Source organism: Misgurnus anguillicaudatus, chromosome 19 (assembly GCF_027580225.2).
Source record: "Misgurnus anguillicaudatus chromosome 19, ASM2758022v2, whole genome shotgun sequence".
NCBI classification, from domain to species: domain Eukaryota; kingdom Metazoa; phylum Chordata; class Actinopteri; order Cypriniformes; family Cobitidae; genus Misgurnus; species Misgurnus anguillicaudatus.
In genome coordinates, this window is record NC_073355.2 from 42,183,917 (window position 1) to 42,207,790 (window position 23,874).

General features: G+C 36.9%; 1 protein-coding gene and 2 long non-coding RNA genes across 3 annotated transcripts in view; 2 read left to right on the forward strand and 1 right to left on the reverse strand.

The window, feature by feature from the left end:
- LOC141351159 (uncharacterized) overlaps positions 1 to 23,874 on the forward strand; it is a 346,935-nt gene that overhangs the window by 93,923 nt on the left and 229,138 nt on the right. The window lies entirely within an intron of this gene.
- Positions 1 to 23,874, reverse strand: part of LOC141351102 (uncharacterized) — a 34,563-nt gene that overhangs the window by 4,205 nt on the left and 6,484 nt on the right. The gene's annotated exons all lie outside the window — the stretch shown is intronic.
- LOC129447504 (uncharacterized) lies at positions 1,883 to 23,849 on the forward strand. Its single transcript, XM_073857912.1, has 24 exons — positions 1,883 to 2,313; positions 2,676 to 2,838; positions 3,027 to 3,216; positions 3,957 to 4,047; positions 5,179 to 5,240; positions 5,363 to 5,471; positions 5,560 to 5,621; positions 5,887 to 6,001; positions 6,230 to 6,291; positions 7,951 to 8,059; positions 8,148 to 8,209; positions 8,480 to 8,594; positions 8,823 to 8,884; positions 10,934 to 11,039; positions 11,128 to 11,189; positions 11,460 to 11,574; positions 11,803 to 11,864; positions 13,865 to 13,967; positions 15,080 to 15,144; positions 15,292 to 17,269; positions 17,366 to 17,425; positions 17,556 to 17,621; positions 20,324 to 20,389; positions 21,108 to 23,849. The coding sequence occupies exons 1-24, from the start codon at positions 2,211 to 2,213 to the stop codon at positions 21,341 to 21,343; spliced, it is 4,224 nt and encodes a 1,407-aa protein (XP_073714013.1). The 5' UTR covers positions 1,883 to 2,210; the 3' UTR covers positions 21,344 to 23,849.

Sequence of the window (23,874 nt, forward strand, 5' to 3'; positions counted from 1 at the left end):
GAAACAAGCTTATAAATCAAACAGAATGATGTTTATTGAAAATGTGAAGTAACAGAAAGGTTTCTATGAGTTAGGGGAAGGGAATAGAACATTACGTCTATGGAATGTCCCCACAAAACATGGAAACCAGAATGTGTGTTTGTGTGTGTGTGTGTGTGTGTGTGTGTGTGTGTGTGTGTGTGTGTGTGTGTTTGTTTTGGGGCATATAAGGACAGATTTCAAGACATTTCAAAGAGCAATGAGGACCCTCTGGTATAGGAGGACAGTTGGCTGTCCTCATAAAAATAAACCTTATAAAACCTTTTCTCAGCATGTTTTAATACCCAAAAAGTGGTTTTCTCAAAAGTCTTTATATACCAAAAACCTGACATATGTTGTATATTTGTGTGTCCGCCACTGCCCCCTATCTGTTGCCATGGTCCCTGCATGCAGTGACACACAAGCGCGGGAAATTATACACAACGCGCGAAATTATACACCGCGCATGCGCACACAAGCATTACTCATTCTGATTGGCTGGATGGGAGAGAGCTTCGACTATCAACAGGTGATTCCATTTCCCGGGAGTTCTGGACGTGCACGTTGTGGAGAAAAGGTAAGAAATCGATTACAAAACTTTTTAATAGGTTTAAATGATAAGTGTGGTTATGGATATGGTATTTAGAAGACGCGTTTATCCAAAGCGATGTACAAACAGCAACAATACGAAGTTCAACTTCACAGTAAAACGGGTCATTCCACTCTGGCAAATTAAAAAATAAGTTTAATCGATTTGTTTTAAATATCCATAAAATGAAGACAGCTTAAAAGGAAAACCTAATGTTTTGATATTTTAGAGCACGCTGTGGAGAAAAGGTAAGTAATCAATAACAAAACGCTTTAATAGGTTCGAATGATAAATATGGATATGGTATTTAGAAGACGCTTTTATCCAAAGCGACGTACAAATAGCAACAATACGAAGTTCAACTTAACAGTAAAACGGGTCATTTCACCCTGGCAAATTAAATAAAACGTTTAATCGATTTGTTTTAAATATTCATGAAATGAAGGCAGCTTAAAAGGAAAAACTCATGTTTTGTTTTGGTATTTTTGTCATGCCTGCCTAGGTGAAAAAATACTATAGTACTTTTATAGTAAATACTGTTTTTGAACCATACTATAGTAAATTGCAGTGTATTGTATATTGTAGTATTTCCAATACATTGTTAATGAATGGTAGAGCATACTTACTTGAACTGATAAACTGTATTAAATAATGTAGTATACTTTAGTTTTTACTACAGTAAACAATGTAGTGTATTGTGTATATATTGTAGTATTTACTATACTTTGCCAATGAATGCTACAGGATATTGTAGTATTAACTATAGTGAACTGATAAACTGCAATAAATAATATAGTATACTTTAGTTTTTACTACAGTAAACTGTAATGTATTGTAGTATAATATAGTTGTAGAAAATGTATTGGGTAAAGTATTTGACAGAAGTAATCTGATTACCACAACAAATTAAATTAAGTACTTTACTATAGTATAGTTCAAAAACACTATAGAATTAAATATAGATTACTATAGTATTTTTTTCACCTGGGTGTTACAGACACATGCGTTATTGTTATACAATAGTTTTAATTAGAACTATATTATAGTTTTCACACATATGAGCATAGTAAAAGGACTGACAAGAGTAACAGTTATGACAAGACACATTCTTTAGTATACTCTGCACATATTTGTTTATATAATATTGTAAAGTTTTACCTTTTTAAATTGCATTAGATTGTTTTGCACTATTATAGTTGTATTCGTGAAGCTATTACATTTCTAAGAGATCTAAAGCCTGGTTTCACAGACAGGATTTAGACTAAGCCAGGAGCATACTGGTGTGGGTTTTGAGACAAACAATTACACATTTTAAGATCTGTCAGTGCAAGTTGCTTTCAGTAAAAACAGCTCAAACATGAATTTTAGTTGGACAAGCTTAAGCGTTGTATGTGAAACCGGAAGCTATTGTTATAGGGTTTCGAAATTAGACCCTTGTGTCCATCTGTTTGTCTGTGTATGTCCCCTCACATCACTTAAAATATATTGATATAATGACAGCAGGAAAATGTTATGTGAATGTAAGGAAAGCATATAGCTCAATTGAAACAGTTTGAATATCCATGTTACATTTTTGTTCTTAATTTTCTTAGCAAATTCTGTCATGCCACGAAGAACTACTCCCCGTCAGGATGCCATTAATCACATCCTTGCAGGAAGAGACAAGAATTCAATGTTAGAAATCAAATATATTAATCCAGTTAAAGGTGAGTGACTTTGACACACTGCATGCTAGACTAAAGGGTTACACATCACGGGTTCTTAATTTGATGTTATGTCCAGTGGTTTTCAGTCTATGACTATTGATTGTACAAACATCAATATAAATTAAAGTTGTTAATAGTATTTTAATAATATTTTAGTTAATACTGGGCCTGTCTGTTGCTATATTTTACTCTTGGACATGTATTCATGATTCTACATGTAGAATTGAAAAAAATAAAACGTTGCATAGTAGCAATTTATAGGAATAATTACATTGTAGAGGTAGCAGACTATCCATGAGTTGTATCCAGTGGATAGTCTGCTAACTCTGTGTCTCTGATAAGGTTGTGTTTGCACTTTGCAGGTCGTGGTATCTTCACTTTAGCTGCTTTCAATCAAGGAGACTTTGTGGTGGAGTATAGAGGGGAACTCATTGATGAAGCTGAAGCTGAACATAGACGTAAACTGTACCACAATGCATGTTCGATCTTCATGTTTGACTTCATATGGAAGCGGAAGACATGGTGGTAAGTTCAGAGTGTCTTTAGATTTCTATAGAGAGATGTCAAGATTTCTGAAGTAAAGATCTCATGTTGCTCTTTAACTTATGAACAATGCCTCGAACAACTATAACTTGTAAGCAACTACACTAATGCCAACATCCAAAACAAGTAAAATGCAACTCAAAACGTGCATGATGTTTGTTAATTTGCAGTATTGATGGAGCACTTGAAGATGGGTCATTTGGGCGACTGGTAAACGATGAGCACAGGGCACCAAATTGCAGAATGAAGTTGATCGAAGCAGAAGGGAAGCCACATCTCTGCCTTTTTGCACTGAAGGAAATTACTATAGGAACTGAAATAACTTATGACTATGGTGGGAAAGAATGGCCCTGGCGTCAGGTGGGTCATTTTGATTATTTCCTATGATTTAGTGGCAAGGTTTAAAGCCTATACATCTATCTTTATAATATGTCTTAAAAGCTACTGCACTGCAAAAAATGACTTAGTATTTTTGTCTTGTTTTCAGTAGAAATATCTAAAAATTCTTAAATTAAGAATTTTTCTTTGCTTTTTCTTGATGAGCAAAACGACTCAAGTAAATAAGTCTAGTTTTAAGACAAATAATATACAATTTAAGTGAAATTGTCCTTAAAACAAGCAAAATTATCTGCCAATGGGGTGAGAAAAAATTTAATTTTTTCTTAAACACGTAATTCAAGTAAAATTTTCTCACCCCATTGGCAGATATTTTTGCTTGTTTTAAACACAAATTCACTTAAATTGTATATTTTTTGTCTAAAAACTAGTATTATTTTCTAAGGTCATTTTGCTCATCAAGAAAATACATCTTGATTTAAGAATTTTTAGATATTTCTACTGAAAACAAGACAAAAATACTAAGTAAGAAAGTCATTTTTTGCAGTGTGTGTGTTAAGATGTGTCAGTTTCGTGATGCCACAGAGATTACACAACACCTATCGCTTGTTAGTGCCAATCATTTTTACCAAAAACAGAAGTCACTTCTTAGTGGTATTCAATCCGGTTTTCAGTCAATCTTGTCAGGTTAATCTTGAACTTAGATGACTCTTCCAAGTGATGCCAGCAAGCTTATCTGCATTTTTTGTCCTGTGTGTTTTTAGATTCCCCCTACTGTTACAAGCACTGCTGCCCAAGAGTCTATTAAAGATCATTTTCAAGACCAAAGCATGTCATCCACAGTCTCTATTGAAGGTCAGTGACTGTTTGACTTAATGTAGTTATGGTTGGCAATATAACCATATTGTGACTATAAAGGATGTAAACCAGTGATGGTGCGGTGGCTTCTAGAGTGATGCACAATAGGGCTGGGCCGTTTTTTTTTTTTTTTTTACCGCGGTCGGTAATCAACAAATTCCCGTGGTTTATTGGCAAGACAATGAGTTGAATAACATGCATGATTTATTTATCTTCAATACAAAACACGTGCAAATTACTTAAGGAACATGTAAAGTGAATATTATTTCCTTCCACATTTCTTTAATTTCAACATTCAACAACTTGAACAATTAATTGTGAATAGCCTGTAAATGACGCAAATTATTGGTGCCCTGACGGTCTGGTAAAATAACCATTTGTATGAGAAATCACTTGTACTGCAAATGTGTCTGTGCTTGAGTATAGCTGGGAAGCTGCATGGAGACGCGTGTGTGTGTGCAAGATTACGCGGTCCGTCTGTCTCGCGCGCACCTGGGCAGTCCGCGTCTGTCTCGCGCGCACCCGGGCAGTCCGCCTCTGTCTCACGTGCTCAGACAGATCGCTTCTTTCTTCGACCCTTACCATAAACATCTGTCTTTTTCCACAAACAGAGAAAGAAGACACAAAAGCAAAACTTTTTGAAATGTGTCCTGCTTTAGAAATGGCCACTGTTGTAGGCTAGATGAAAAAGAGACAATCTAACCTCTTTGGATATTAATCCTCGGACTGATCGCGTGCTCTTATGTTGCGTGAAAATTTGATAATGTATGAAACCTGATTCTGTGGTTGATCTGTTGCGGCTGTTTGCACGTTCAAATTAGATAAAATGTTTGTATTACTTTAAATGAGTGACAGACAACGTCACCTGTATTTCTACTCAATGACAATTTAATATTAAAATCATATCATTTAATATTCAGTTAACAAGTTGCGGTTGTTAACAAGCTGCGTGTATAACATCCCCACATATACACACAAGTGCAGGCCAATGTTTTTTTTTTTTGCGGTTATGACGGTGAGGAGCTTAGACCCGCGGCATGGGTCACGTTTTACCGGATTACCGCCCCAGGCCTAATGCACAACCCAACCCTCCCTGCCCTTTCTCATTTTCTTTCCTGTATTCTACAGAGACCAGAGAGAGACCAGAAGTCCAGTTCTGCAATATAACATCAGGCATTTCTGCTTGTGAGGTGAGGTTGAATATTGCTGTCTGTTTTACAATAATGATACTTTAGTCAGTTTAACTGTACAATAACAATTGTGTAGGTGATGTCCAAGTTCACATGTGCATTTTTCTGTTTAACTTGTTTAGACACAGCTCAGTGGTGCAAGCATCCCTTCTGGCCAATACTCCATTGCAGAGCTTGGTGACCACGCCAATGACTTGGAACCCAATGTGTCCTCTACAGACTTATTCAGAAGTGAGTTCTTGCTTGAATAAGCAATTCCTTGTAAATACTGGTGTCTTGCAAAGCACTGTTTCTTCATGTCCTGTGTTCTCTTCAACAGACACCAAATTGAGAGCAGTGACTCAGTCATCCAGTCCCACACCAAACAGCCCTGAGCATGAGGTTAGTGTGAATTCAGCTGTTTATTTTGGGATGTATGAATGTTTAGTTTCGTAAGGGTCATATTTATCAATTAATTGCAATTATTAATGCAGGTTTAGTCTGGAAATCTTTGTTCGGTACAAGTAGTCATCATTTAACATTGTGTTCCCTTGTCTACATCATTTTGAGTGTCATAAAAGGTTTTAGTGATGTTGTCCCTCTTGGGTGAAATGGATACTGTACCAGTTAATGCCTGTTCATCTTTGCATTTTGCTTTTATTTTTAGGTGCATTGTGTCAGAGGTCAATGTAACACTTCTTCTGCGAAAGAGGGGTTTGGAGAAATTGCTGTCCAGCACCAGGAGATTTCACCCCCTACGTTCTCAACAGATCTTAACAGTGGTCAGTAAAAGTTTTGAGTAAATGTTGTTAACTTCTGGCAATGCATGGCATGCCTGAGGGTTTGCAGCATGAAAAGTATGTGGCAATATCAGGCCATTTTTAGATGATTTTTTTGTGTCTTGACAGAATTTTGTCTGTTAGGGATGTGAGTTGAGTATGTTATGCCTATATTGGTTTTATGACTCGAGGAAAGCCAAGCACTGATTCTCCCTGTATTCTCCTGTACAGAGACCGAATCGAGATCAGCATGTCAAAGATCTAGAGCCGCACCAAACAACTCTGCTTCTGAGGTGAGTCTGAATTGACCTTTGTTTTGAAATTGACCAATGGTTAGAAGTACTGTGGTGTTCCATGGAGCACAGTTTTCAGTTTTAGTAAACATCTGCAAACTGATAGGGGAAGGAAACTCCATTTCAGTGTCATTTCCCTGCCCAGTTCAGTTAGCTTTAGCCTACAACTTTGGTCAATGCTATACCGATTATTCTCCAGTGTTTTCCCTACCATTATATAAGGGGGGCACCCCGCCCTCCTAACGGCTCGACCCGCCCCCTTTGAAGATCAAGTAAATTTGATTAGATTTTCTTTATATTGCCAGAGAACACTGTTATTTTATTAAAAAAAACTAAACAGCCTTCAAGTAATATGTTATCTTATTTCCACGATGGTGTGTCTTTTCTGTCTGTGTTTGCGCATTTACAATTATCCAATTGAGTGCAGACATTTATATTTTACGGTTTGGCTTAATACACTGTGCGCGCTCTCTGTCATGTGTTGCGTCCAGAGCACGCCGCTCTCTCACATTACTGTAAAGGTGACAGTGTTTTCAAAGTCCGTTGCTCCGTATACTTTCTTTTTTGCATAAACATCAACAGTCATGGATGTTACTTACAGAGAAGATGGCTGATTGAGTTTATCATGACGAAAGGTTAGCATTAGTGTTTCCCACACACATGTGTGCATTCTCTCCCTCTCTATAATGTGTATGCACACGTGTTTTGTAGTAACTCTGTGTAACAGTAACAGTGTATGCTGTCATATTTCTGAATTTGCACCGAATTGTCTGCACTCTTAGGCTACGCGATATACAATAAAACTCACATTTGAAATAAAAAAGCTCATAAACAACAAGACATGATGAGAAAAGCAACAGAAGTAGGCCTTCAATGTAAATGTATGGTGATTTGTCAGATGATTATAAATCGTATTTATATATCAGGATTTCAGTAGAGTTAAAGGAACAGCTGGTTGGATTAAAGTCGAGGTGTGACTGGGTCGTGTTTACTCACTACTTTATAGTCTAGTCGTTTTATGTCTGACAACTGAACAGATAATATGTAAAAAAAAAAAAAACAGGATTATTCTCTCCAACAAATGCATCATTTAAAATGTGTTTATCATATAAATGTATTAACTAACATTGACAAACAATGAATGAGCAATATATTTGTGTGTGTGCATACATACATGCATGCATGCATGCATACATACATACATACATACATACATACATACCCAACCAAACCCCCCCCCAAGGTGTAAACCTAGGAGAAACACTGTTCTCTGTCTTCTTCCTTGCCACAACACTGCCACTCCTAACAGCAAGGGAAGGGTTTAGTCCAGGGTTAATATCTATTTAAGTAAAGTAAGAAATGTAAAAACAATTGTAAGAAAAGAAAGTAATTTAGTAAAAAAGTACAAATTGAACTGTGTACGTGTGTGTGTGTGACACAGACAAACTCAAGGTATGCAAGGACACTGTCCTTCGGCCTTATAATGACATCCATGCTCAAACCCTGACTCTTCCACTGTTGAACTCCCAGTGTGTGGCACACTCAGAAAAACATGTGTGTTGGGAGGACACCAATGGTTAGAAAAGACCATCCATACTGCATAGAGGACATTTCCACCACAACTGCAAGACATTTACTGTATCTGTTTAACTTGTTTAGACACAGCTCAGTGGTGCAAGCATCCCTTCTGGCCAATACTCCATTGCAGAGCTTGGTGACCACGCCAATGACTTGGAACCCAATGTGTCCTCTACAGACTTATTCAGAAGTGAGTTCTTGCTTGAATAAGCAATTCCTTGTAAATACTGGTGTCTTGCAAAGCACTGTGCCTTCATGTCCTGTGTTGTCTTCAACAGACACCGAATTGAGAGCAGTGACTCAGTCATCCAGTCCCACACCAAACAGCCCTGAGCATGAGGTTAGTGTGAATTCAGCTGTTTATTTTGGGATGTATGAATGTTTAGTTTCATAAGGGGCATATTTATCAATTAATTGCAATTATTAATGCAGGTTTAGTCTGGAAATCTTTGTTCGGTACAAGACGTCATCATTTAACATTGTGTTCCTTTGTCTACATCATTTTGAGTGTCATAAAAGGTTTTAGTGATGTTGTCCCTCTTGGGTGAAATGGATACTGTACCAGTTAATGCCTGTTCATCTTTGCATTTTGCTTTTCTTTTATTTTTAGGTGCATTGTGTCAGAGGTCAATGTAACACTTCTTCTGCGAAAGAGGGGTTTGGAGAAATTGCTGTCCAGCACCAGGAGATTTCACCCCCTACGTTCTCAACAGATCTTAACAGTGGTCAGTAAAAGTTTTGAGTAAATGTTGTTAACTTCTGGCAATGCATGGCATGCCTGAGGGTTTGCAGCATGAAAAGTATGTGGCAATATCAGGCCATTTTTAGATGATTTTTTTGTGTCTTGACAGAATTTTGTCTGTTAGGGATGTGAGTTGAGTATGTTATGCCTATATTGGTTTTATGACTCGAGGAAAGCCAAGCACTGATTCTCCCTGTATTCTCCTGTACAGAGACCGAATCGAGATCAGCATGTCAAAGATCTAGAGCCGCACCAAACAACTCTGCTTCTGAGGTGAGTCTGAATTGACCTTTGTTTTGAAATTGACCAATGGTTAGAAGTACTGTGGTGTTCCATGGAGCACAGTTTTCAGTTTTAGTAAACATCTGCAAACTGATAGGGGAAGGAAACTCCATTTCAGTGTCATTTCCCTGCCCAGTTCAGTTAGCTTTAGCCTACAACTTTGGTCAATGCTATACCGATTATTCTCCATCTTTTTCCTTCCCACAACACTGCCACTCCTAACAGCAAGGGAAGGGTTTAGTCCAAGGTTAATATCTATTTAAGTAAAGCAAGAAATGTAAAAACAATTGTAAGAAAGTAATTTCGTTAACAAGTACAAATTGAACTGTGTACGTGTGTGTGTGACACAGACAAACTCAAGGTATGCAAGGACACTGTCCTTCGGACTTATAATGACATCCATGCTCAAACCCTGACTCTTCCACTGTTGAACTCCCAGTGTGTGGCACACTCAGAAAAACATGTGTGTTGAGAGGACACCATGGTTAGAAAAGACCATCCATACTGAATAGAGGACATTTCCACCACAACTGCAAGACATTTACTCAGGGTTCCTATGGGGTATGGAAATGTATGGAATTTGATTTGAGTCATTTCCAAGTCTGGAAAAGTATGGACAAAATAAATCTGAGTATGGAAAAATATTTACGTTTCCAGACTATTGTTGTCACCTTTTCGTTTTCTAAATATAAAATTATGAATTTCTAAATGTTTATAATAAATATTTATTATATATACAATCGTTTTTTCGTGGTTTTGGATCAGTGTGCCAGCACTGCCAAAAGATTGTTTTTACACTTGGTCTACTGGAGGTCTGCAGTGATTGGTTGTTAGGCAGCAGTTGCCATCGCAGCACCCCGACCTCAAACTGCTTGCTTAAAATTTCTTGGAGCATTCTCCTTGATTTTTACATTTCAATGTGGACTTCACAGCAAACAAAATGTGAAAATGCAAGTTTTTCGAGGGCTGGCTTACCTATCCTAAATATAAGGCCTGGTTAGCCAAAGACTTAAAATTTTAAAGGGAAAAATAAGTCAATGGTGGAGTTCTTAAAGGAATAGAACACACAAAATAAAAATTTGTCATTTATTTACCCCCATGTCTTTCAAAACTATAAGACAAGACCTTAACACAAATTAATATATTTTTTAAAAATCTAATAGATTTAATTCCCTTTATTATATTAAAGGACTAGTTCACCCCAAAATGAAAATGTCCTAATCAATTACTCACCTCAATGCCATCCAAGATATCCATGTCTTTCTTTCTTTAGTGAAAAATAAATTTAAGTTTTTGAGCAACCAACTGAGTTAGTTGCCATCTTGGATGGCATTTGGGGTGAGTAAATGATTAGGACATCTTCATTTTGAGGTGAACTAATCCTTTAAATATCTTCATGTGTGTTTCCAAGGTTAACATAAGTCGTCTTAGTTTAGATTGACATGAGGGTAAGTAAATGATGATAGAACTGTCATTTTTGGGTAAATGAATAACCCTTTAAAAATTGTGACTGATTTAGCATTTTGTTGAGGTCACAAGAGGCAATATTTTAATATAGAATTTCTAAATATTTTATTTATAATTGGCCTATTGTTTAAAGAGTCTTTTCAAATTTGCTGTGCCTAACAGCCAATTAAGCATTGTCATTTGACTTAAGCTCTATTTTCATATTTTCTGGTTAATTGTACAAGAACATCTCTTTTGTTTCTGTAGGTATTTACAGTTATTTAAATGACATTGCACTGTTTTAGCTAGAGACCCAAGTTGGCTCATGGACTCACCCCCCCCCCACCTCACTTCCTGTCTAGCTTTCCTATCCTAATAAAAGCCAAAAACGCCAATACTAAATGTTTAGAATGTAACATACTTGTTAGCATTTGAATTTTAAAACAATTTATATAATGTTAAAATTAAGTTAAATAATGGTCAGAAAAATCTGTAGGAAAGTCTGGAAGTTTGAGTCTGGAAAAGTATGGAATTTTGAAATGAAAATTGTGTAGGAACCCTGTTTACTTTATCTGTTTAACTTTTTATACACAGCAAAATCAAAATGCAAGCATCCCTTCTGGTCAATACTCCATTGCAGAGCTTGGTGACCACGCCCATGACTTGGAAACCAATGTGTCCTCTACAGACTTATTCAGAAGTGAGTTCTTGCTTGAATAAGCAATTCCTTGTAAATACTGGTGTCTTGCAAAGCACTGTGCCTTCATGTCCTGTGTTCTCTTCAACAGACACCGAATTGAGAGCAGTGTGTCAGTCATCCAGTCCCACACCAAACAGCCCTGAGCATGAGGTTAGTTTGAATTCAGCTGTTTATTTTGGGATGTATGAATGTTTAGTTTCGTAAGGGTCATATTTATCAATTAATTGCAATTATTAATGCAGGTTTAGTCTGGAAATCTTTGTTCGGTACAAGACGTCATCATTTAACATTGTGTTCCCTTGTCTACATCATTTTGAGTGTCATAAAAGGTTTTAGTGATGTTGTCCCTCTTGGGTGAAATGGATACTGTACCAGTTAATGCCTGTTCATCTTTGCATTTTGCTTTTCTTTTATTTTTAGGTGCATTGTGTCAGAGGTCAATGTAACACTTCTTCTGCGAAAGAGGGGTTTGGAGAAATTGCTGACCAGCACCAGGAGATTTCACCCCCTACGTTCTCAACAGATCTTAACAGTGGTCAGTAAAAGTTTTGAGTAAATGTTGTTAACTTCTGGCAATGCATGGCATGCCTGAGGGTTTGCAGCATGAAAAGTATGTGGCAATATCAGGCCATTTTTAGATGATTTTTTTGTGTCTTGACAGAATTTTGTCTGTTAGGGATGTGAGTTGAGTATGTTATGCCTATATTGGTTTTATGACTCGAGGAAAGCCAAGCACTGATTCTCCCTGTATTCTCCTGTACAGAGACCGAATCGAGATCAGCATGTCAAAGATCTAGAGCCGCACCAAACAACTCTGCTTCTGAGGTGAGTCTGAATTGACCTTTGTTTTGAAATTGACCAATGGTTAGAAGTAGGCAAGGCAAGTTTATTTGTATAACACATTTCATACACGGAGGTAATTCAAAGTGCTTTACATAGAAATGAGAAAACAAAAAAACAAAGATACTTGAATTTAAAATATCAATTAAAAGAAAATAAATGTGATTTTAAATATGTGAAAAAGAATAAAACAGAAATAAAAGTATAAAACAGTTAAAAATAAGAATAAAAACAAGAGAAATTAAAAGTGATGTTCCATGGAGCTCAGTGTTTAAGTAAACGTCTTTGCAGTTGTGGTGGAAATGTCCTCTATGCAGTATGGATGGTCTTTTCTAACCATTGGTGTCCTCCCAACACACATGTTTTTCTGAGTGTGCCACACACTGGGAGTTCAACAGTGGAAGAGTCAGGGTTTGAGCATGGATGTCATTATAAGTGCGAAGGACAGTGTCCTTGCATACCTTGAGTTTGTCTGTGTCACACACACACGTACATACACAATCTATACCTTTTTTCTAGGAAGAAGAGAATAATCAGTTTCCTTGCCCCTATCACTTAGTTATCTGCGTTTCGCTAGTGGTTGTAATGTAGAAAATTGAGTCTTAAAGTCTAAAATTCAGAATGTTAAATTTAAGGCCTTAAGTCTTAAAAACACCCAGATTTTTATCCTAGGTCTTAAATTTAATTTACCCAAGTCTTGAATTTCTTACCTCCGTTCATTCCCGAAAAGCGCTGTCCGCAAAAAATAAAATAGTAATTTATAATGCAGAAGAACTAACTTAATCAGTGGCGGAGGCAGAAAGTGTGTGATGGGTGGGTGTCTAAAAAGAAACGTTCCGCACTTTGTCATAATCCACGCAAATCGTGCCATAAGCTATATTTTAAGTGTTGTGATCTGACCGGATACTGTGGGTTTGGCGAGAAACAATCCTTAAATTTAGTTTTGTATAAGCAAAACTCTTTTTCAGGGTAATTTAACCAAATAAGGCCCTGTTTACATGAGAGCATTTGCGTTTTAAAACAGCATTTTAAAATGAAAACGATCCTCGTTTATACTGCCATTTTAAAAAGAATCTTCATCCACACTATAAACGACCATAAAGGCATGAAACATGACCAATCACGTAACTGGGTATGCGCATAAAAGTGTAAAATAACTTATTACTCTACTAATAGCTTATCTGTGCGCATTTATGCAGCCTAGAGGTGTGCGATATTGACAAAAATTCATACCTGGATCCTTTGCCGGCAACTACACAGACACTATTTTTGAACCTATAAAAATGTGTTTGGTAAAGTCTTATATTGTTCGAGCTCCCCCTACAACATATAAATATGATTAATAGGTTATTGTTGATGTTATAAACCAAACAGCAAGGTCTCTATGATTTTAAAAGGAAGCATTCAAGTGAACAGTACTAAACAGTAGCGACCTTGAAGCAAAAATAAATTTCAGCAAATGCAAACTTCAATCAAACATTATAAGAGGTAAACACCAAATAACTTATCTTCCCTTAAGCCCAGAATACACTGCACGATTTTTGTCCTCTTATAAGATCATTACCTTATCACAATGTGCGACATGTATTGTTTAAACTCGGGTACGAGAGGCATGTAGACTGTACGATGATGACATGGAAGCTTCGGCGGCAGCGTCACACGTTGCGCAACGTCACCAGCATGCGCTCGTGGTAAACAAAAAACTGTGCGGTTTACTTTATTATTTAGAGGAATTGTCTTCCTTGCCATCATCACAAGAGTTCCAAGTAGAAGCATATCTTTCTCTTGTGTTTGTGCAGGAATTGAAATAGATATGCTTCCCTATTATATCTCAAAAGTAGCTTCTTTCTCACTTTTCATCTCTTCTGAAGGATTTGTAGAAAATATTGTGTGAAAGTAAAACAGCAAAATGTTTTAATTCATGATAAAATTTGTGCATGTAAAGGTGTTTTATTTCATGTTTTGAATTGTTGTTGTTTTCACAGTGTACAATCCATAAGCTGGTTTTTGAATTGGTAAGAGTTGACAAATGCTGGATATGCCATTCACCTATGACATCTATCAGATGGCAAGGTGTAAGATGCAAACGTAAGTGTGTTAATCTTCTTTAATTAATGCATTTCTCAGTATACCATAAGTATCAAACCCTTGTGGTGGAAAACACTGTAGTGGCAGATACTATGACATACCACGCAAGCGAGTTTGCAAGCTGAAATTGCCAAACCATTTTGAAATCATATAAATTGTTCAGTAGCTTATTTATTTATTGTTATTTATTTGAACGGTTTAACAACACTTTATTTTATTTCAGAGAGTATTGTTTCAACTCATTATGTTGCACATTTGAATATTATATTCAAGTTCAGGGTTTTGGAAAGTTTTATAGTTCAAGGTACTTTAAAATATGCACTATGTATGTGGTCTGCTCCTGAAATAAACATTCAGAAAGATTTAATGCATTATTTTTGTTAATATGATTATTAACATATATACAGTCTCTTTAATGGAATGATCAAGTATTTTCAATAGTCTAGTCTTTATTAGGCAAAAAACCCACAAAAACTGAAACAACAAATCACAATATGTATCGAATCGGCGCACAATTATCAGGATCGTATTTAATCGGCAAATTAGTGAATCGTCCCAGCCCTTCTACTAATAACCCTTTTATAAGCCCTTTTACAATAACAATGTTTTATAATCAGAATCTCAAATCTCTTGATTGTTAGGATGATGCCATATATATATTTGTAAGTTTAAATCTGTTTGCATCTGTCTGGAAATCCCATCAGAATGCACCATTTTGAACAGTGATTTTCCAAAAAATTCCGCTTTATTTTCTGAACTCACTTCATGCTTAAGTTTTTTAGTTCACTTTATGGTTATGTTTAGTGGCGTTCGTGAAGTGTGATGTGTGAAGTGTGATCACTACATCATTTTTTTGACATTGAATGGGTAATGTAAAAGCTCTGCCACTCTAGTGAATTCTACCTTAATGGTTAAAACCTGTGTTCATTCTTCTAAATGGAAAATGTTAGCCATCACTCAAACTGCATTTGTACTGAACTGTTACATTTCTTGATTATGAATGTTTCAAGTGTGAAGCTGTTTGCATTTAATAAGAAAATGAGTATTGGTCAGCATGGAAAACTGATCATATGTTGTCTAATGCTGTGGTTTGCTTAATTTTGTCTGTCAAGAATGCTCTGGTGTGTGGCATAAAATCTGCCTCCAAAAATCCTCAGAAGACTGGGATATAACAGATGTAAGTGTACATCGAAGTATAATATGCTTAATATCAATATGATGGCTCTTAGCAGTTTGTTTTTGACATCCGTCCTTTCCATGTGTATTTCTGTTGTTTTAAAGTATGCTGTATTTATTTAATTAATTAATTTAATGTTCTTTACAGGATGATGTCTCATCTGATGACGAGTACATCCCAGAATCTGTATCGGATTCAGAAAGCTCAGGGACAGAGTTGAGTGTTGAGTTGCCTACACCATCCAAAAAGGCCCATACCACTAATATGCCTGATTTAGGCGTTACTGTTGCTGAACAAGATCAGACCTTAGATATACAGGACAACTGTAAGAATATCCTGATGGATCTAGAAACTACTGGTGATCTCCAAAGTGACCCAGAATCAGAAAGCTCAGAGTCATACCAGCAGTGTAGTGAAAAGGGTACTGTGGATATTCTTAGCCAAAGTAAATCCCCAACCAAATCGGCAAAATTACTTAAAAGCCAAGTCAATTATTGTTTTGTATGTGGAAAACCTCAAACCAAATTTGCTCGTCATCTCGAGAGGCATGTAAATGAAAATGCTGAAATCGCTCAGGCACTCCAGTTCCCGAAATCATCAAAGGACAGAAAGGTTCTTCTTGAGAAATTCCGAAACCTTGGCAACTTCAAGCATAACTCAATTGTTAAAACCACGGGATCAGGCTGTCTTAAAGTGAAAAGGAGTTCCAAACAGAGCAGCAGCCCTGAGACGTATGATTACTGCTTGTACTGTAAGGGAATGTTATCCAGAAAAGAACTTTCTCGACATATGAAAAGATGTGCTCTAAGACCAGAGAATAATGGTGAAGATGGACCTGAGTTGAGAGGGAGAGTCTTTGGTATAGCATCTGCTCAATCCACAATGTCCCAGCCAATTTCAAGTGAACTTTGGTCAGTGCTGGGCAAAATGCACAAGGATGACGTGTCCACTGCAATAAGGAATGACCATTATCTCATGCAGTTTGCACAGTCCCTCTTTAATAAACATGGGAATGACAGATCAAAGCATGAGTATATAAGACAAAAAGTAAGGGAACTTGGGAGATTACTTGTAACTTTGCGCCACACAACAAGAATCCATAACATGGAAGAGGCAATAAAACCCGGCAACTTCTTTATTCTTACTAGTGCTGTCAAGAAAGTTTCGGGTTTTGATAACGAAAAAAACACATTCAAAGCCCCAAGTTTGGCCCTAAAAATTGGGCATTCTCTCAGAAAGATAAGTGACCTCATCATGTGTCGTGCTCTCATGGAAGAGGACCAAGGGGTGATCGATTCCATCAGGAGGTTTCATACACTTCATGAAACAAAGTGGTCTGAATTAGTTTCCCATTCTGCCCTATCAAACCTTAGTGAGGCAAAATACAACAAGAGCTCCAGGCTTCCACTGGCCAAAGACGTTCAGAAGCTACAGTTATATCTTGGTCAGCAAGTGGAATTGACTAGGGAGAAACTAGCCAATAACCCAACAGCAGGCACTTATGCAGCACTAGCAAAGGTGACACTCTGTCAAGTAATTTTGTTTAATAGGAGGAGGGAAGGTGAAGTGGCACGGATGACTGTAAAAAATTTTCAAGATCGTGACATGTCCCAGCTAAACGATGACATAAGCACTGGGCTTACAGAAGTTGAAAAGAGACTTTGCAAACAATTCGCCAGAGTGGAACTGAAAGGGAAAAAAGGACGAAAGGTTGCTGTGATCCTGACTCCTGATATGACTGCTAACCTGTCACTTCTCATTAGTAAGAGGAAAGAGTGTGGAGTAACTGAAAACAACAATTACCTCTTCGCGATTCCTTGTAGTGATGGTCACTACAGAGGGCAGTTTGGTCAATTTGCAGATGCTTGTGGAGCCGAAGATCCTCAAAACCTCAGATCAACTAACCTTCGCAAACAGATCGCCACAATAAGCCAAGTCATGAACTTGAAAGATAATGAACTGGACCAACTGGCCGATTTTCTCGGCCATGACATTAGGGTGCATAGGGAGTACTATCGACTGCCCCAATCAACAATTCAGCTGGCTAAGATCTCAAAGCTGCTTATGGCTATGGAAAAGGGAAGTGTGAAGGATATTCAGGGAAAATCTCTGGATGAAATTGGTGGTATGCATCATTTACATGTTGTTAAATCTGCTTGGTGTATGTGTATATAGTTGGTGTAATAACATTTGATAACATTTTTACAATGTCAATTAATAGATGATGTAGACAATATGGATACCGGATCACAGCAACTCCCTAATGTTTCCACATCGCAAGGTACTCTTAAAATAGGCTCCCAAGGCTACTGAAATTGTGGTGTTCTGTGTTGTGAATTTTGCAGTTGTATTGGTGGAATATGCCTTTTTTTATACATTTAGATAACAGCTACATGTCTCTTTGTTTTTAGACAATGAAGAAATGTTTGCTTCTGTGACTCTTGGATCGCCTCACCTCTCTGAGACTGCAGCTCAAGGTATAATCACAATTTCCAACATATCACATGTAATGAGCTGGGATCTATGGGTTCCTTAGAGTATATAAAAAATGTTTTAGTCAGAAGTTAGTCCAGTAGTACAATGGTTAGAAACTTTGTTAGAGGCTTAACTTTTTGTCATCTCTCTTTATTGTAACTAGGGATGCAACGGTATTGAATGGTATTAAAATTTCATATCACGGTTATAGTGCCCAAAAATACCACAGTTATCAGTATTACCACGGCGTTGGTAAAATGAGATGAAAATGTTCCAAAAGAACAGATGCACACACTAAAAACATTTTAACAAGTTTTAAATGTCAATACCCCAATAACCCATTATAACAACGGACACGCTCTCTCGTTTCATTAATGCCACTTGCGTCTCTGTTTTTGATTTGTGTTGAAAATGAAATCAGACTTTACTATTAGTACTAGGGTTGTGCCGATAGACGATAGTATCGTGTATCGACGATCTTCGGACATATCGCCAATGGCAGGCTTTCATGGCGATTGTCATGACGATAGTTGGCGAATCGTTATTATTATCATCATAGTTTTATATTAACATCCACATTGCATGCTTTTCCTCGCATGAGGGTTTGTGGCCTTCACTTTACGCGGAGAGCTTATAAATGGAGAATTCCTTCTTGCACGTACCTGCACTTAATGCGCGCTTCTTGGACTCCTCCTAGCACTAAATCCAGCGCGCCGCGTCATGAGCAGCTGCGCTTCTCTCTGTCTCACGTGCACGCGCTCTCGCATCTGTCCAAAGTCTAAACATAAACTAATAATCCTTATGTATTTGTTCAGATTATTGCGTTTCATGTGAGCTGAGGCAAACTTAACTTTTTGTTTAAAATATGACCCGCTGCATATTGACGCCTCTCTCACTCTCGCGTACGTGCAGAGAGCTGCGTCCGGTAAGAAGTCAGATCACTATGATATACATTTCAAGAAGTTGTAGCAATACGTCCCTCGTGTTTAAAATATGATTGTGTTTAAAATATGATCGCGTTCCGCTGGGCCAATGTGTTTAAAAAGGCACCTCTGAGAGCACCACTGCTTGACATGTGTAGCCTTCTGCAACAGCACTAAACCAATGCATTGAATTGTTTGTATGTATGTGCGCGCACGCAGATGCATGTTTTTACAGTTATTAAGTAATCATGGTTAGGGTTTTAATGACGCGGTTGCATTAATGACATCAGTTTTAAGAAGGTTGCGGTCATGACGGTGTTGCTCTTGTTCTTTTTTGTCCACCAATCAAGGGACTTGTTATAATGAGTAAAAAATTAACAAATAAGAAAATGAGTAAACTAATGCTATCGTGTATCGCCGATCTCACAGGCTGACGATAGGACAATCTCAAAACGGGGCATATCGCCCAACACTAATTAGTACTATAATTATTACTATAACTTGGTATGATCTTGTCTGGGCCATTGTTTTGTACACTGTAGAAAATGCATTAATACGCAGGTTAGATTATCTCAATTCAATATGTCCCTGTAATTATTTATGTGGTAAAGAAAATCTGTGTAATAAGTGCACAATGACTATACATTATTATCCTTTAACTGTCACCCTAGTCTTGTCTGAACTTGTTAGTTTGTCTTTTACTCAAAGCCAGTTTCTGCAAACTTTTCTTTGTGGAAGATTCATGTTATTATTTCCCAGATGTAGTTTTAGTATTGAGGTCAAAGTCCACTTGCCTTGCATTTGCAGATTTGAAGTGTTTGCCCCTATAGCAGCGACTTTCTTCTTGCATGTTTTACAAACAGGGTGATCATACTCCAACTTTCCCTACAAACAGCCAAAATATGACCACACCTCAGATTTGGTCCTTTTAGAAGGCTGAAATCTCCTGGCGCTGTGACTTCCTTCTGCCATTTCTTCACATTCAAAAAACAATGTTGCGCAATGCATCTGCATTAGACCGATGCTGGCTGGATAAGATTTACTGCAAGTTTTCAAAACCATGATAATCATACACCGTTTTTATGATCAATTTTAAACGATGCTAACCTTCAGTACCTTTTACTATGGTTATGGTGAACCCGGTAATCGTTCCATCTCTAATTGTGATGCATATGCTTTGTGGCTAGTATTTTGATGTGTTCAGTAGTTTGCATGATCATTTTAAAACAACAGGGAAGACTTGGCCTGTGTTAAATCTACATCATTTCCTAGTACAATTATCACTCAAGGTATTGTTGCTCATATTCACAACTTTGCCATGAGTGTAGTTATTATAATAGAATTGGCTCTCTGCAGTTTAACATGCATCCCCTCCATGCGCATGGTGTTTGACTGGTAGGCAGACAGGGTCTTTAAAGGGACACTTCACCCATTTGCATTAAGCTTTGTCTAGTTAGAACCCCAGTCATGTTTTTGAATGGTCATGCATCATTTCCTCAGTTTCCGCTGAGACAGGAGAAATACAGATTTCAGTGTTGCAATTCCTTCTTTCAATGATGTAAAAATCCTCATTTTGCATCATTGAAAGAAGAAAGTCCAATATCTTTGTTGAGGGGGTGAGACTACAAACACCAATTTTCTCAGTCAAATTGGCACCAAATTCTAAATGTATGTTACATTTCGACTACAAATATGACACTTTCAATAAAGATAAATGTTTCTACGGGTGAAATGCCACTTTAAGCCCATACATTTATACTGTGTTTACATTTTTTTTTTAGATGACCAGGGGAGTGCTGCCTGTGTAGCTTCTGGTTCACCTCATCTCCCTGACTCAGTTACTCAAGGTATTATTTAAATGCGGTGCCATGTCCATCACTCTTTAAATGAATGTGTTAAAATAACACATTAGATGTGTTGTCCTTAACTAGACACAAAATGTGTTGTCTTTAACTTAAAGGGATACTTCACCGATTTAGCATTTAGCTTTGTATCTGTAGAAACCCGGCAGTATTACTGAATGACCATGTTTCCCTCCATCATTTCCCCCTGAGAGGAGAGATATCTGCATTTTGGTTCTGCAAAAAAGTCCTCCGATGATGCAAAAATCGTCATATTACATCATCGGAGGACTTTTTTGCAGAACCAAAATGCAGATATCTCTCCTCTCAGGGGGAAATGAGGGAGGGAAACATGGTCATTCAGTAATACTGCCGGGTTTCTACAGATACAAAGCTGAATGCTAAATCGGTGAAGTATCCCTTTAACACATCTCTGTGTTATTTTTGGAACACCACACTTTGTGTTGTTTAAACATCAAAATCAACATGGAATCACATAATGTGTTACTTGCTAATGTGCAGTCAACACTAAAATTATGTTTGGTTAGACATATAAAGCATATAAAGAAGCTGCCTGGATGTATTTTGTTTTTAACAAGCAGTGTGATGAAATTTCATGTTAATGAAAACAATCAAAGTTGATATTTAGCAGATCTAAAGTCAGTGTATTATAAGTAAATCTCACATGATCTTTTCTTTTTAATCTTTTTTTTTAATTGTTCAGGTTCCCGTGTTTCAAGGCGGTGTGTGAAGAGACCATGGTCTGAGGAGGAGATACATGCTGTGATGAAACACATGAGACCTTTTATTGAAAACGGCGTGACTGTCAACAATGAGCAGTGCCTGAAGTGCAAGGAAAAAGAACAACCCATCTTGGAGACAAGATCCATTCAAAACATTAGGGATTTTGTGCGCAACAGAGGTTTGGCCTTTAAGAGGCATTCAAATGCTAAACATTAAATGGACAGATTGAGCCTTTCCCTTCCCAGGCATGTTTTGTCAGAAATAGTTCAGGTAACTTCTTCAATTATTTCACTAACAGGCAGTGTTTTGTTTTGCCATGTGGTTAGACTTGGCCTTTTAAAGGAAAGCGCAACCGGTTTTCAATATTTTATTATGTTCTTTTCTCAACTTCGATGAATTGATGCGTACCTATCTTTTTTCAATGCATATTAATTCATCTAGTTGAGAGAAGAACATATTGAAAACATAAAATATTGAAAAACGGTGGTGTCTTCCTTTAATGTCAAGATTTACTTTTATTTTCCTTTATTAAATTTTATACGCAACAGAGGCTTGGCCTTTAAGAGGCACTGCTAAAAAGTAAATGCACTTTTGGACAGCTTGAGCCTTTACATTTCTGGCATGTTTTAAACGTTGGTGTCCTGTGTTCAGAAGTGATTTTACAATGTTTCCTTTTAAGGAATTTATTCTTGAGGTGGCAAAATCAAATATACTTCAGTGATTCAACAAATGTTGTGTTGTGTGTGTTAATAATGACAAACCTAGATTCCCCCCCCCAACGTTTTTAGCTTAATTGCAGATGAGTTAAGTTTAGTAGTCAAACATAATGAAATCAACTAATGCGCTAAATATACTTTGAGACCTCAGCAAGTTGCAATCCTATTCGTAATCTCCACAAAACAAAGAGCATATTTCATATAAATCGAGTGTATTGTGTCAGTTCTGGCAGGTAATGTTAGTCAAGTTTGCATCAGCTGAATGTCAGCTGATCACATCTACCTATTGGAATATGATGTTTATCACAGCATACATATATAATATACCTGTAGCTCTTTAGTATTATCACATGCTATCAAAGCTCATTTATTCCCCTTGAATCGGACTAAATTCCTCAATTATTTTGTACATTTAACCCTTAAACAGTCAAGAGTAGAAAACGATGAGCAAAAAATCATTTCATGACATTTTTTGTATCATCTGAACTTATGTAAAAGATATTCATTGGAATTATTAAAATTTGATATTCAGGATTTATTTAGGATCTCCCAGGCTACATTTCCCTTTTAAAGTATAAAAAAGGACTAAGTCATCAATATTTATTTTTTATTTGCAGCAAAAATTATGTGATTCTGACTTCTTCTCTTGCTCTAAAACATGTCATACATATTTTTTCATTCATTTTAACAACATTTAAACAACAGGTTTACTAGTAACAATACATGTAAATGACCAACTAAATGTAAGTAGGCCTAACTAAGAATGAGCAGTTTTTGAATGTCTTCATTGGTGCTTTTTCTCTCCATCTGCAAAAAAAAAAAAAATTAGATAATAGTTTGGTAAATTATTTAGCAATTGATTAATTTTGCATACTACCTGAACTACCCCTCAATATAAACTGTTTGTTTCATGCAGAAGCCTTTTATTGGCTGCAATTCAGAGGAATGCATGCCTGGCATGAGGAAAATTAACTAAATTTCTTGGTTCTAATACACCGCTGCATTGTCACAAAAACAGTGATGAAGAATTCATTGGTATCGGCTCTATGGGGCGGTTTCCTGGACAGGGATTATCTTAAGCCAGGACTAGACCTGAGTTTAATTGGGAAATATAACTAGTTTTAACAAACATACCTTACTAAAAACATTACTTATGTGCATTTTGAGGCAAAACAAAGGGCACTGATGTATTTTAAGATATGTCAGTGCAAGTTGTTTTGAGTTTGGACAGATCTTTTATTTATTTTAGTCTAGGACTAGTCTAATCCCTGTCCGGGAAACCGCCCCTAAAACTCCTATTCGCTGTGAGGCCGCGAAATAAAATATCCAGTTAAAATGCTAAGATTCAGTCACCTTAATATACGAATATCAGTTTAACCTGCAAATGTGATCATTTATTACATTTTTCAACTCAAAATACAAAGAAAGTCAATATTGTGGTTAATCCCATTTTTATATCCTAATCAGGCAATGTATCTCAGGGGATACATATATTTCAAAATGTGCTAAATAACAATATGAACAACATATAACCGAAATTTCTTCTTCAGCACCTTAAGACAATGTTCACAATTAATATTAGCAGTTTTAATATTTTTTAAAGAAGAAAAGTAAGATTAATATTCATTTACTTACCACAAAATCTGACTGTCCTGCACCACCGGTGGCCATGTTGGATTTAGGTCAGGCTGACCAATCAATAAAAAAAACTTGAAGCAAATAATGTTACCCACATATTCAAGACAGACCAAGGTTTGATAAGTGATACAAGGATTTGATTGAAAAGTCTTTTTTATGCCCCAAACAAGACACTGAAAAGAGCATATCCCGTGGTGCACATTGCCTGTTTAAGGGACAATATCTGCAATACATTATGTTGGTCCTGTTCTGTTACCCCTTGGAGGGAGTATTGCTGCTCTCCCTGCTCTTGCCCATGCTTAATGGATATGCTTATCTGAAAAGTATGTCCCGATTCCATGTTATTATAATGGTGCGCCTCACTTTGGTCTTATTATCCATGTGTCCTTTCAA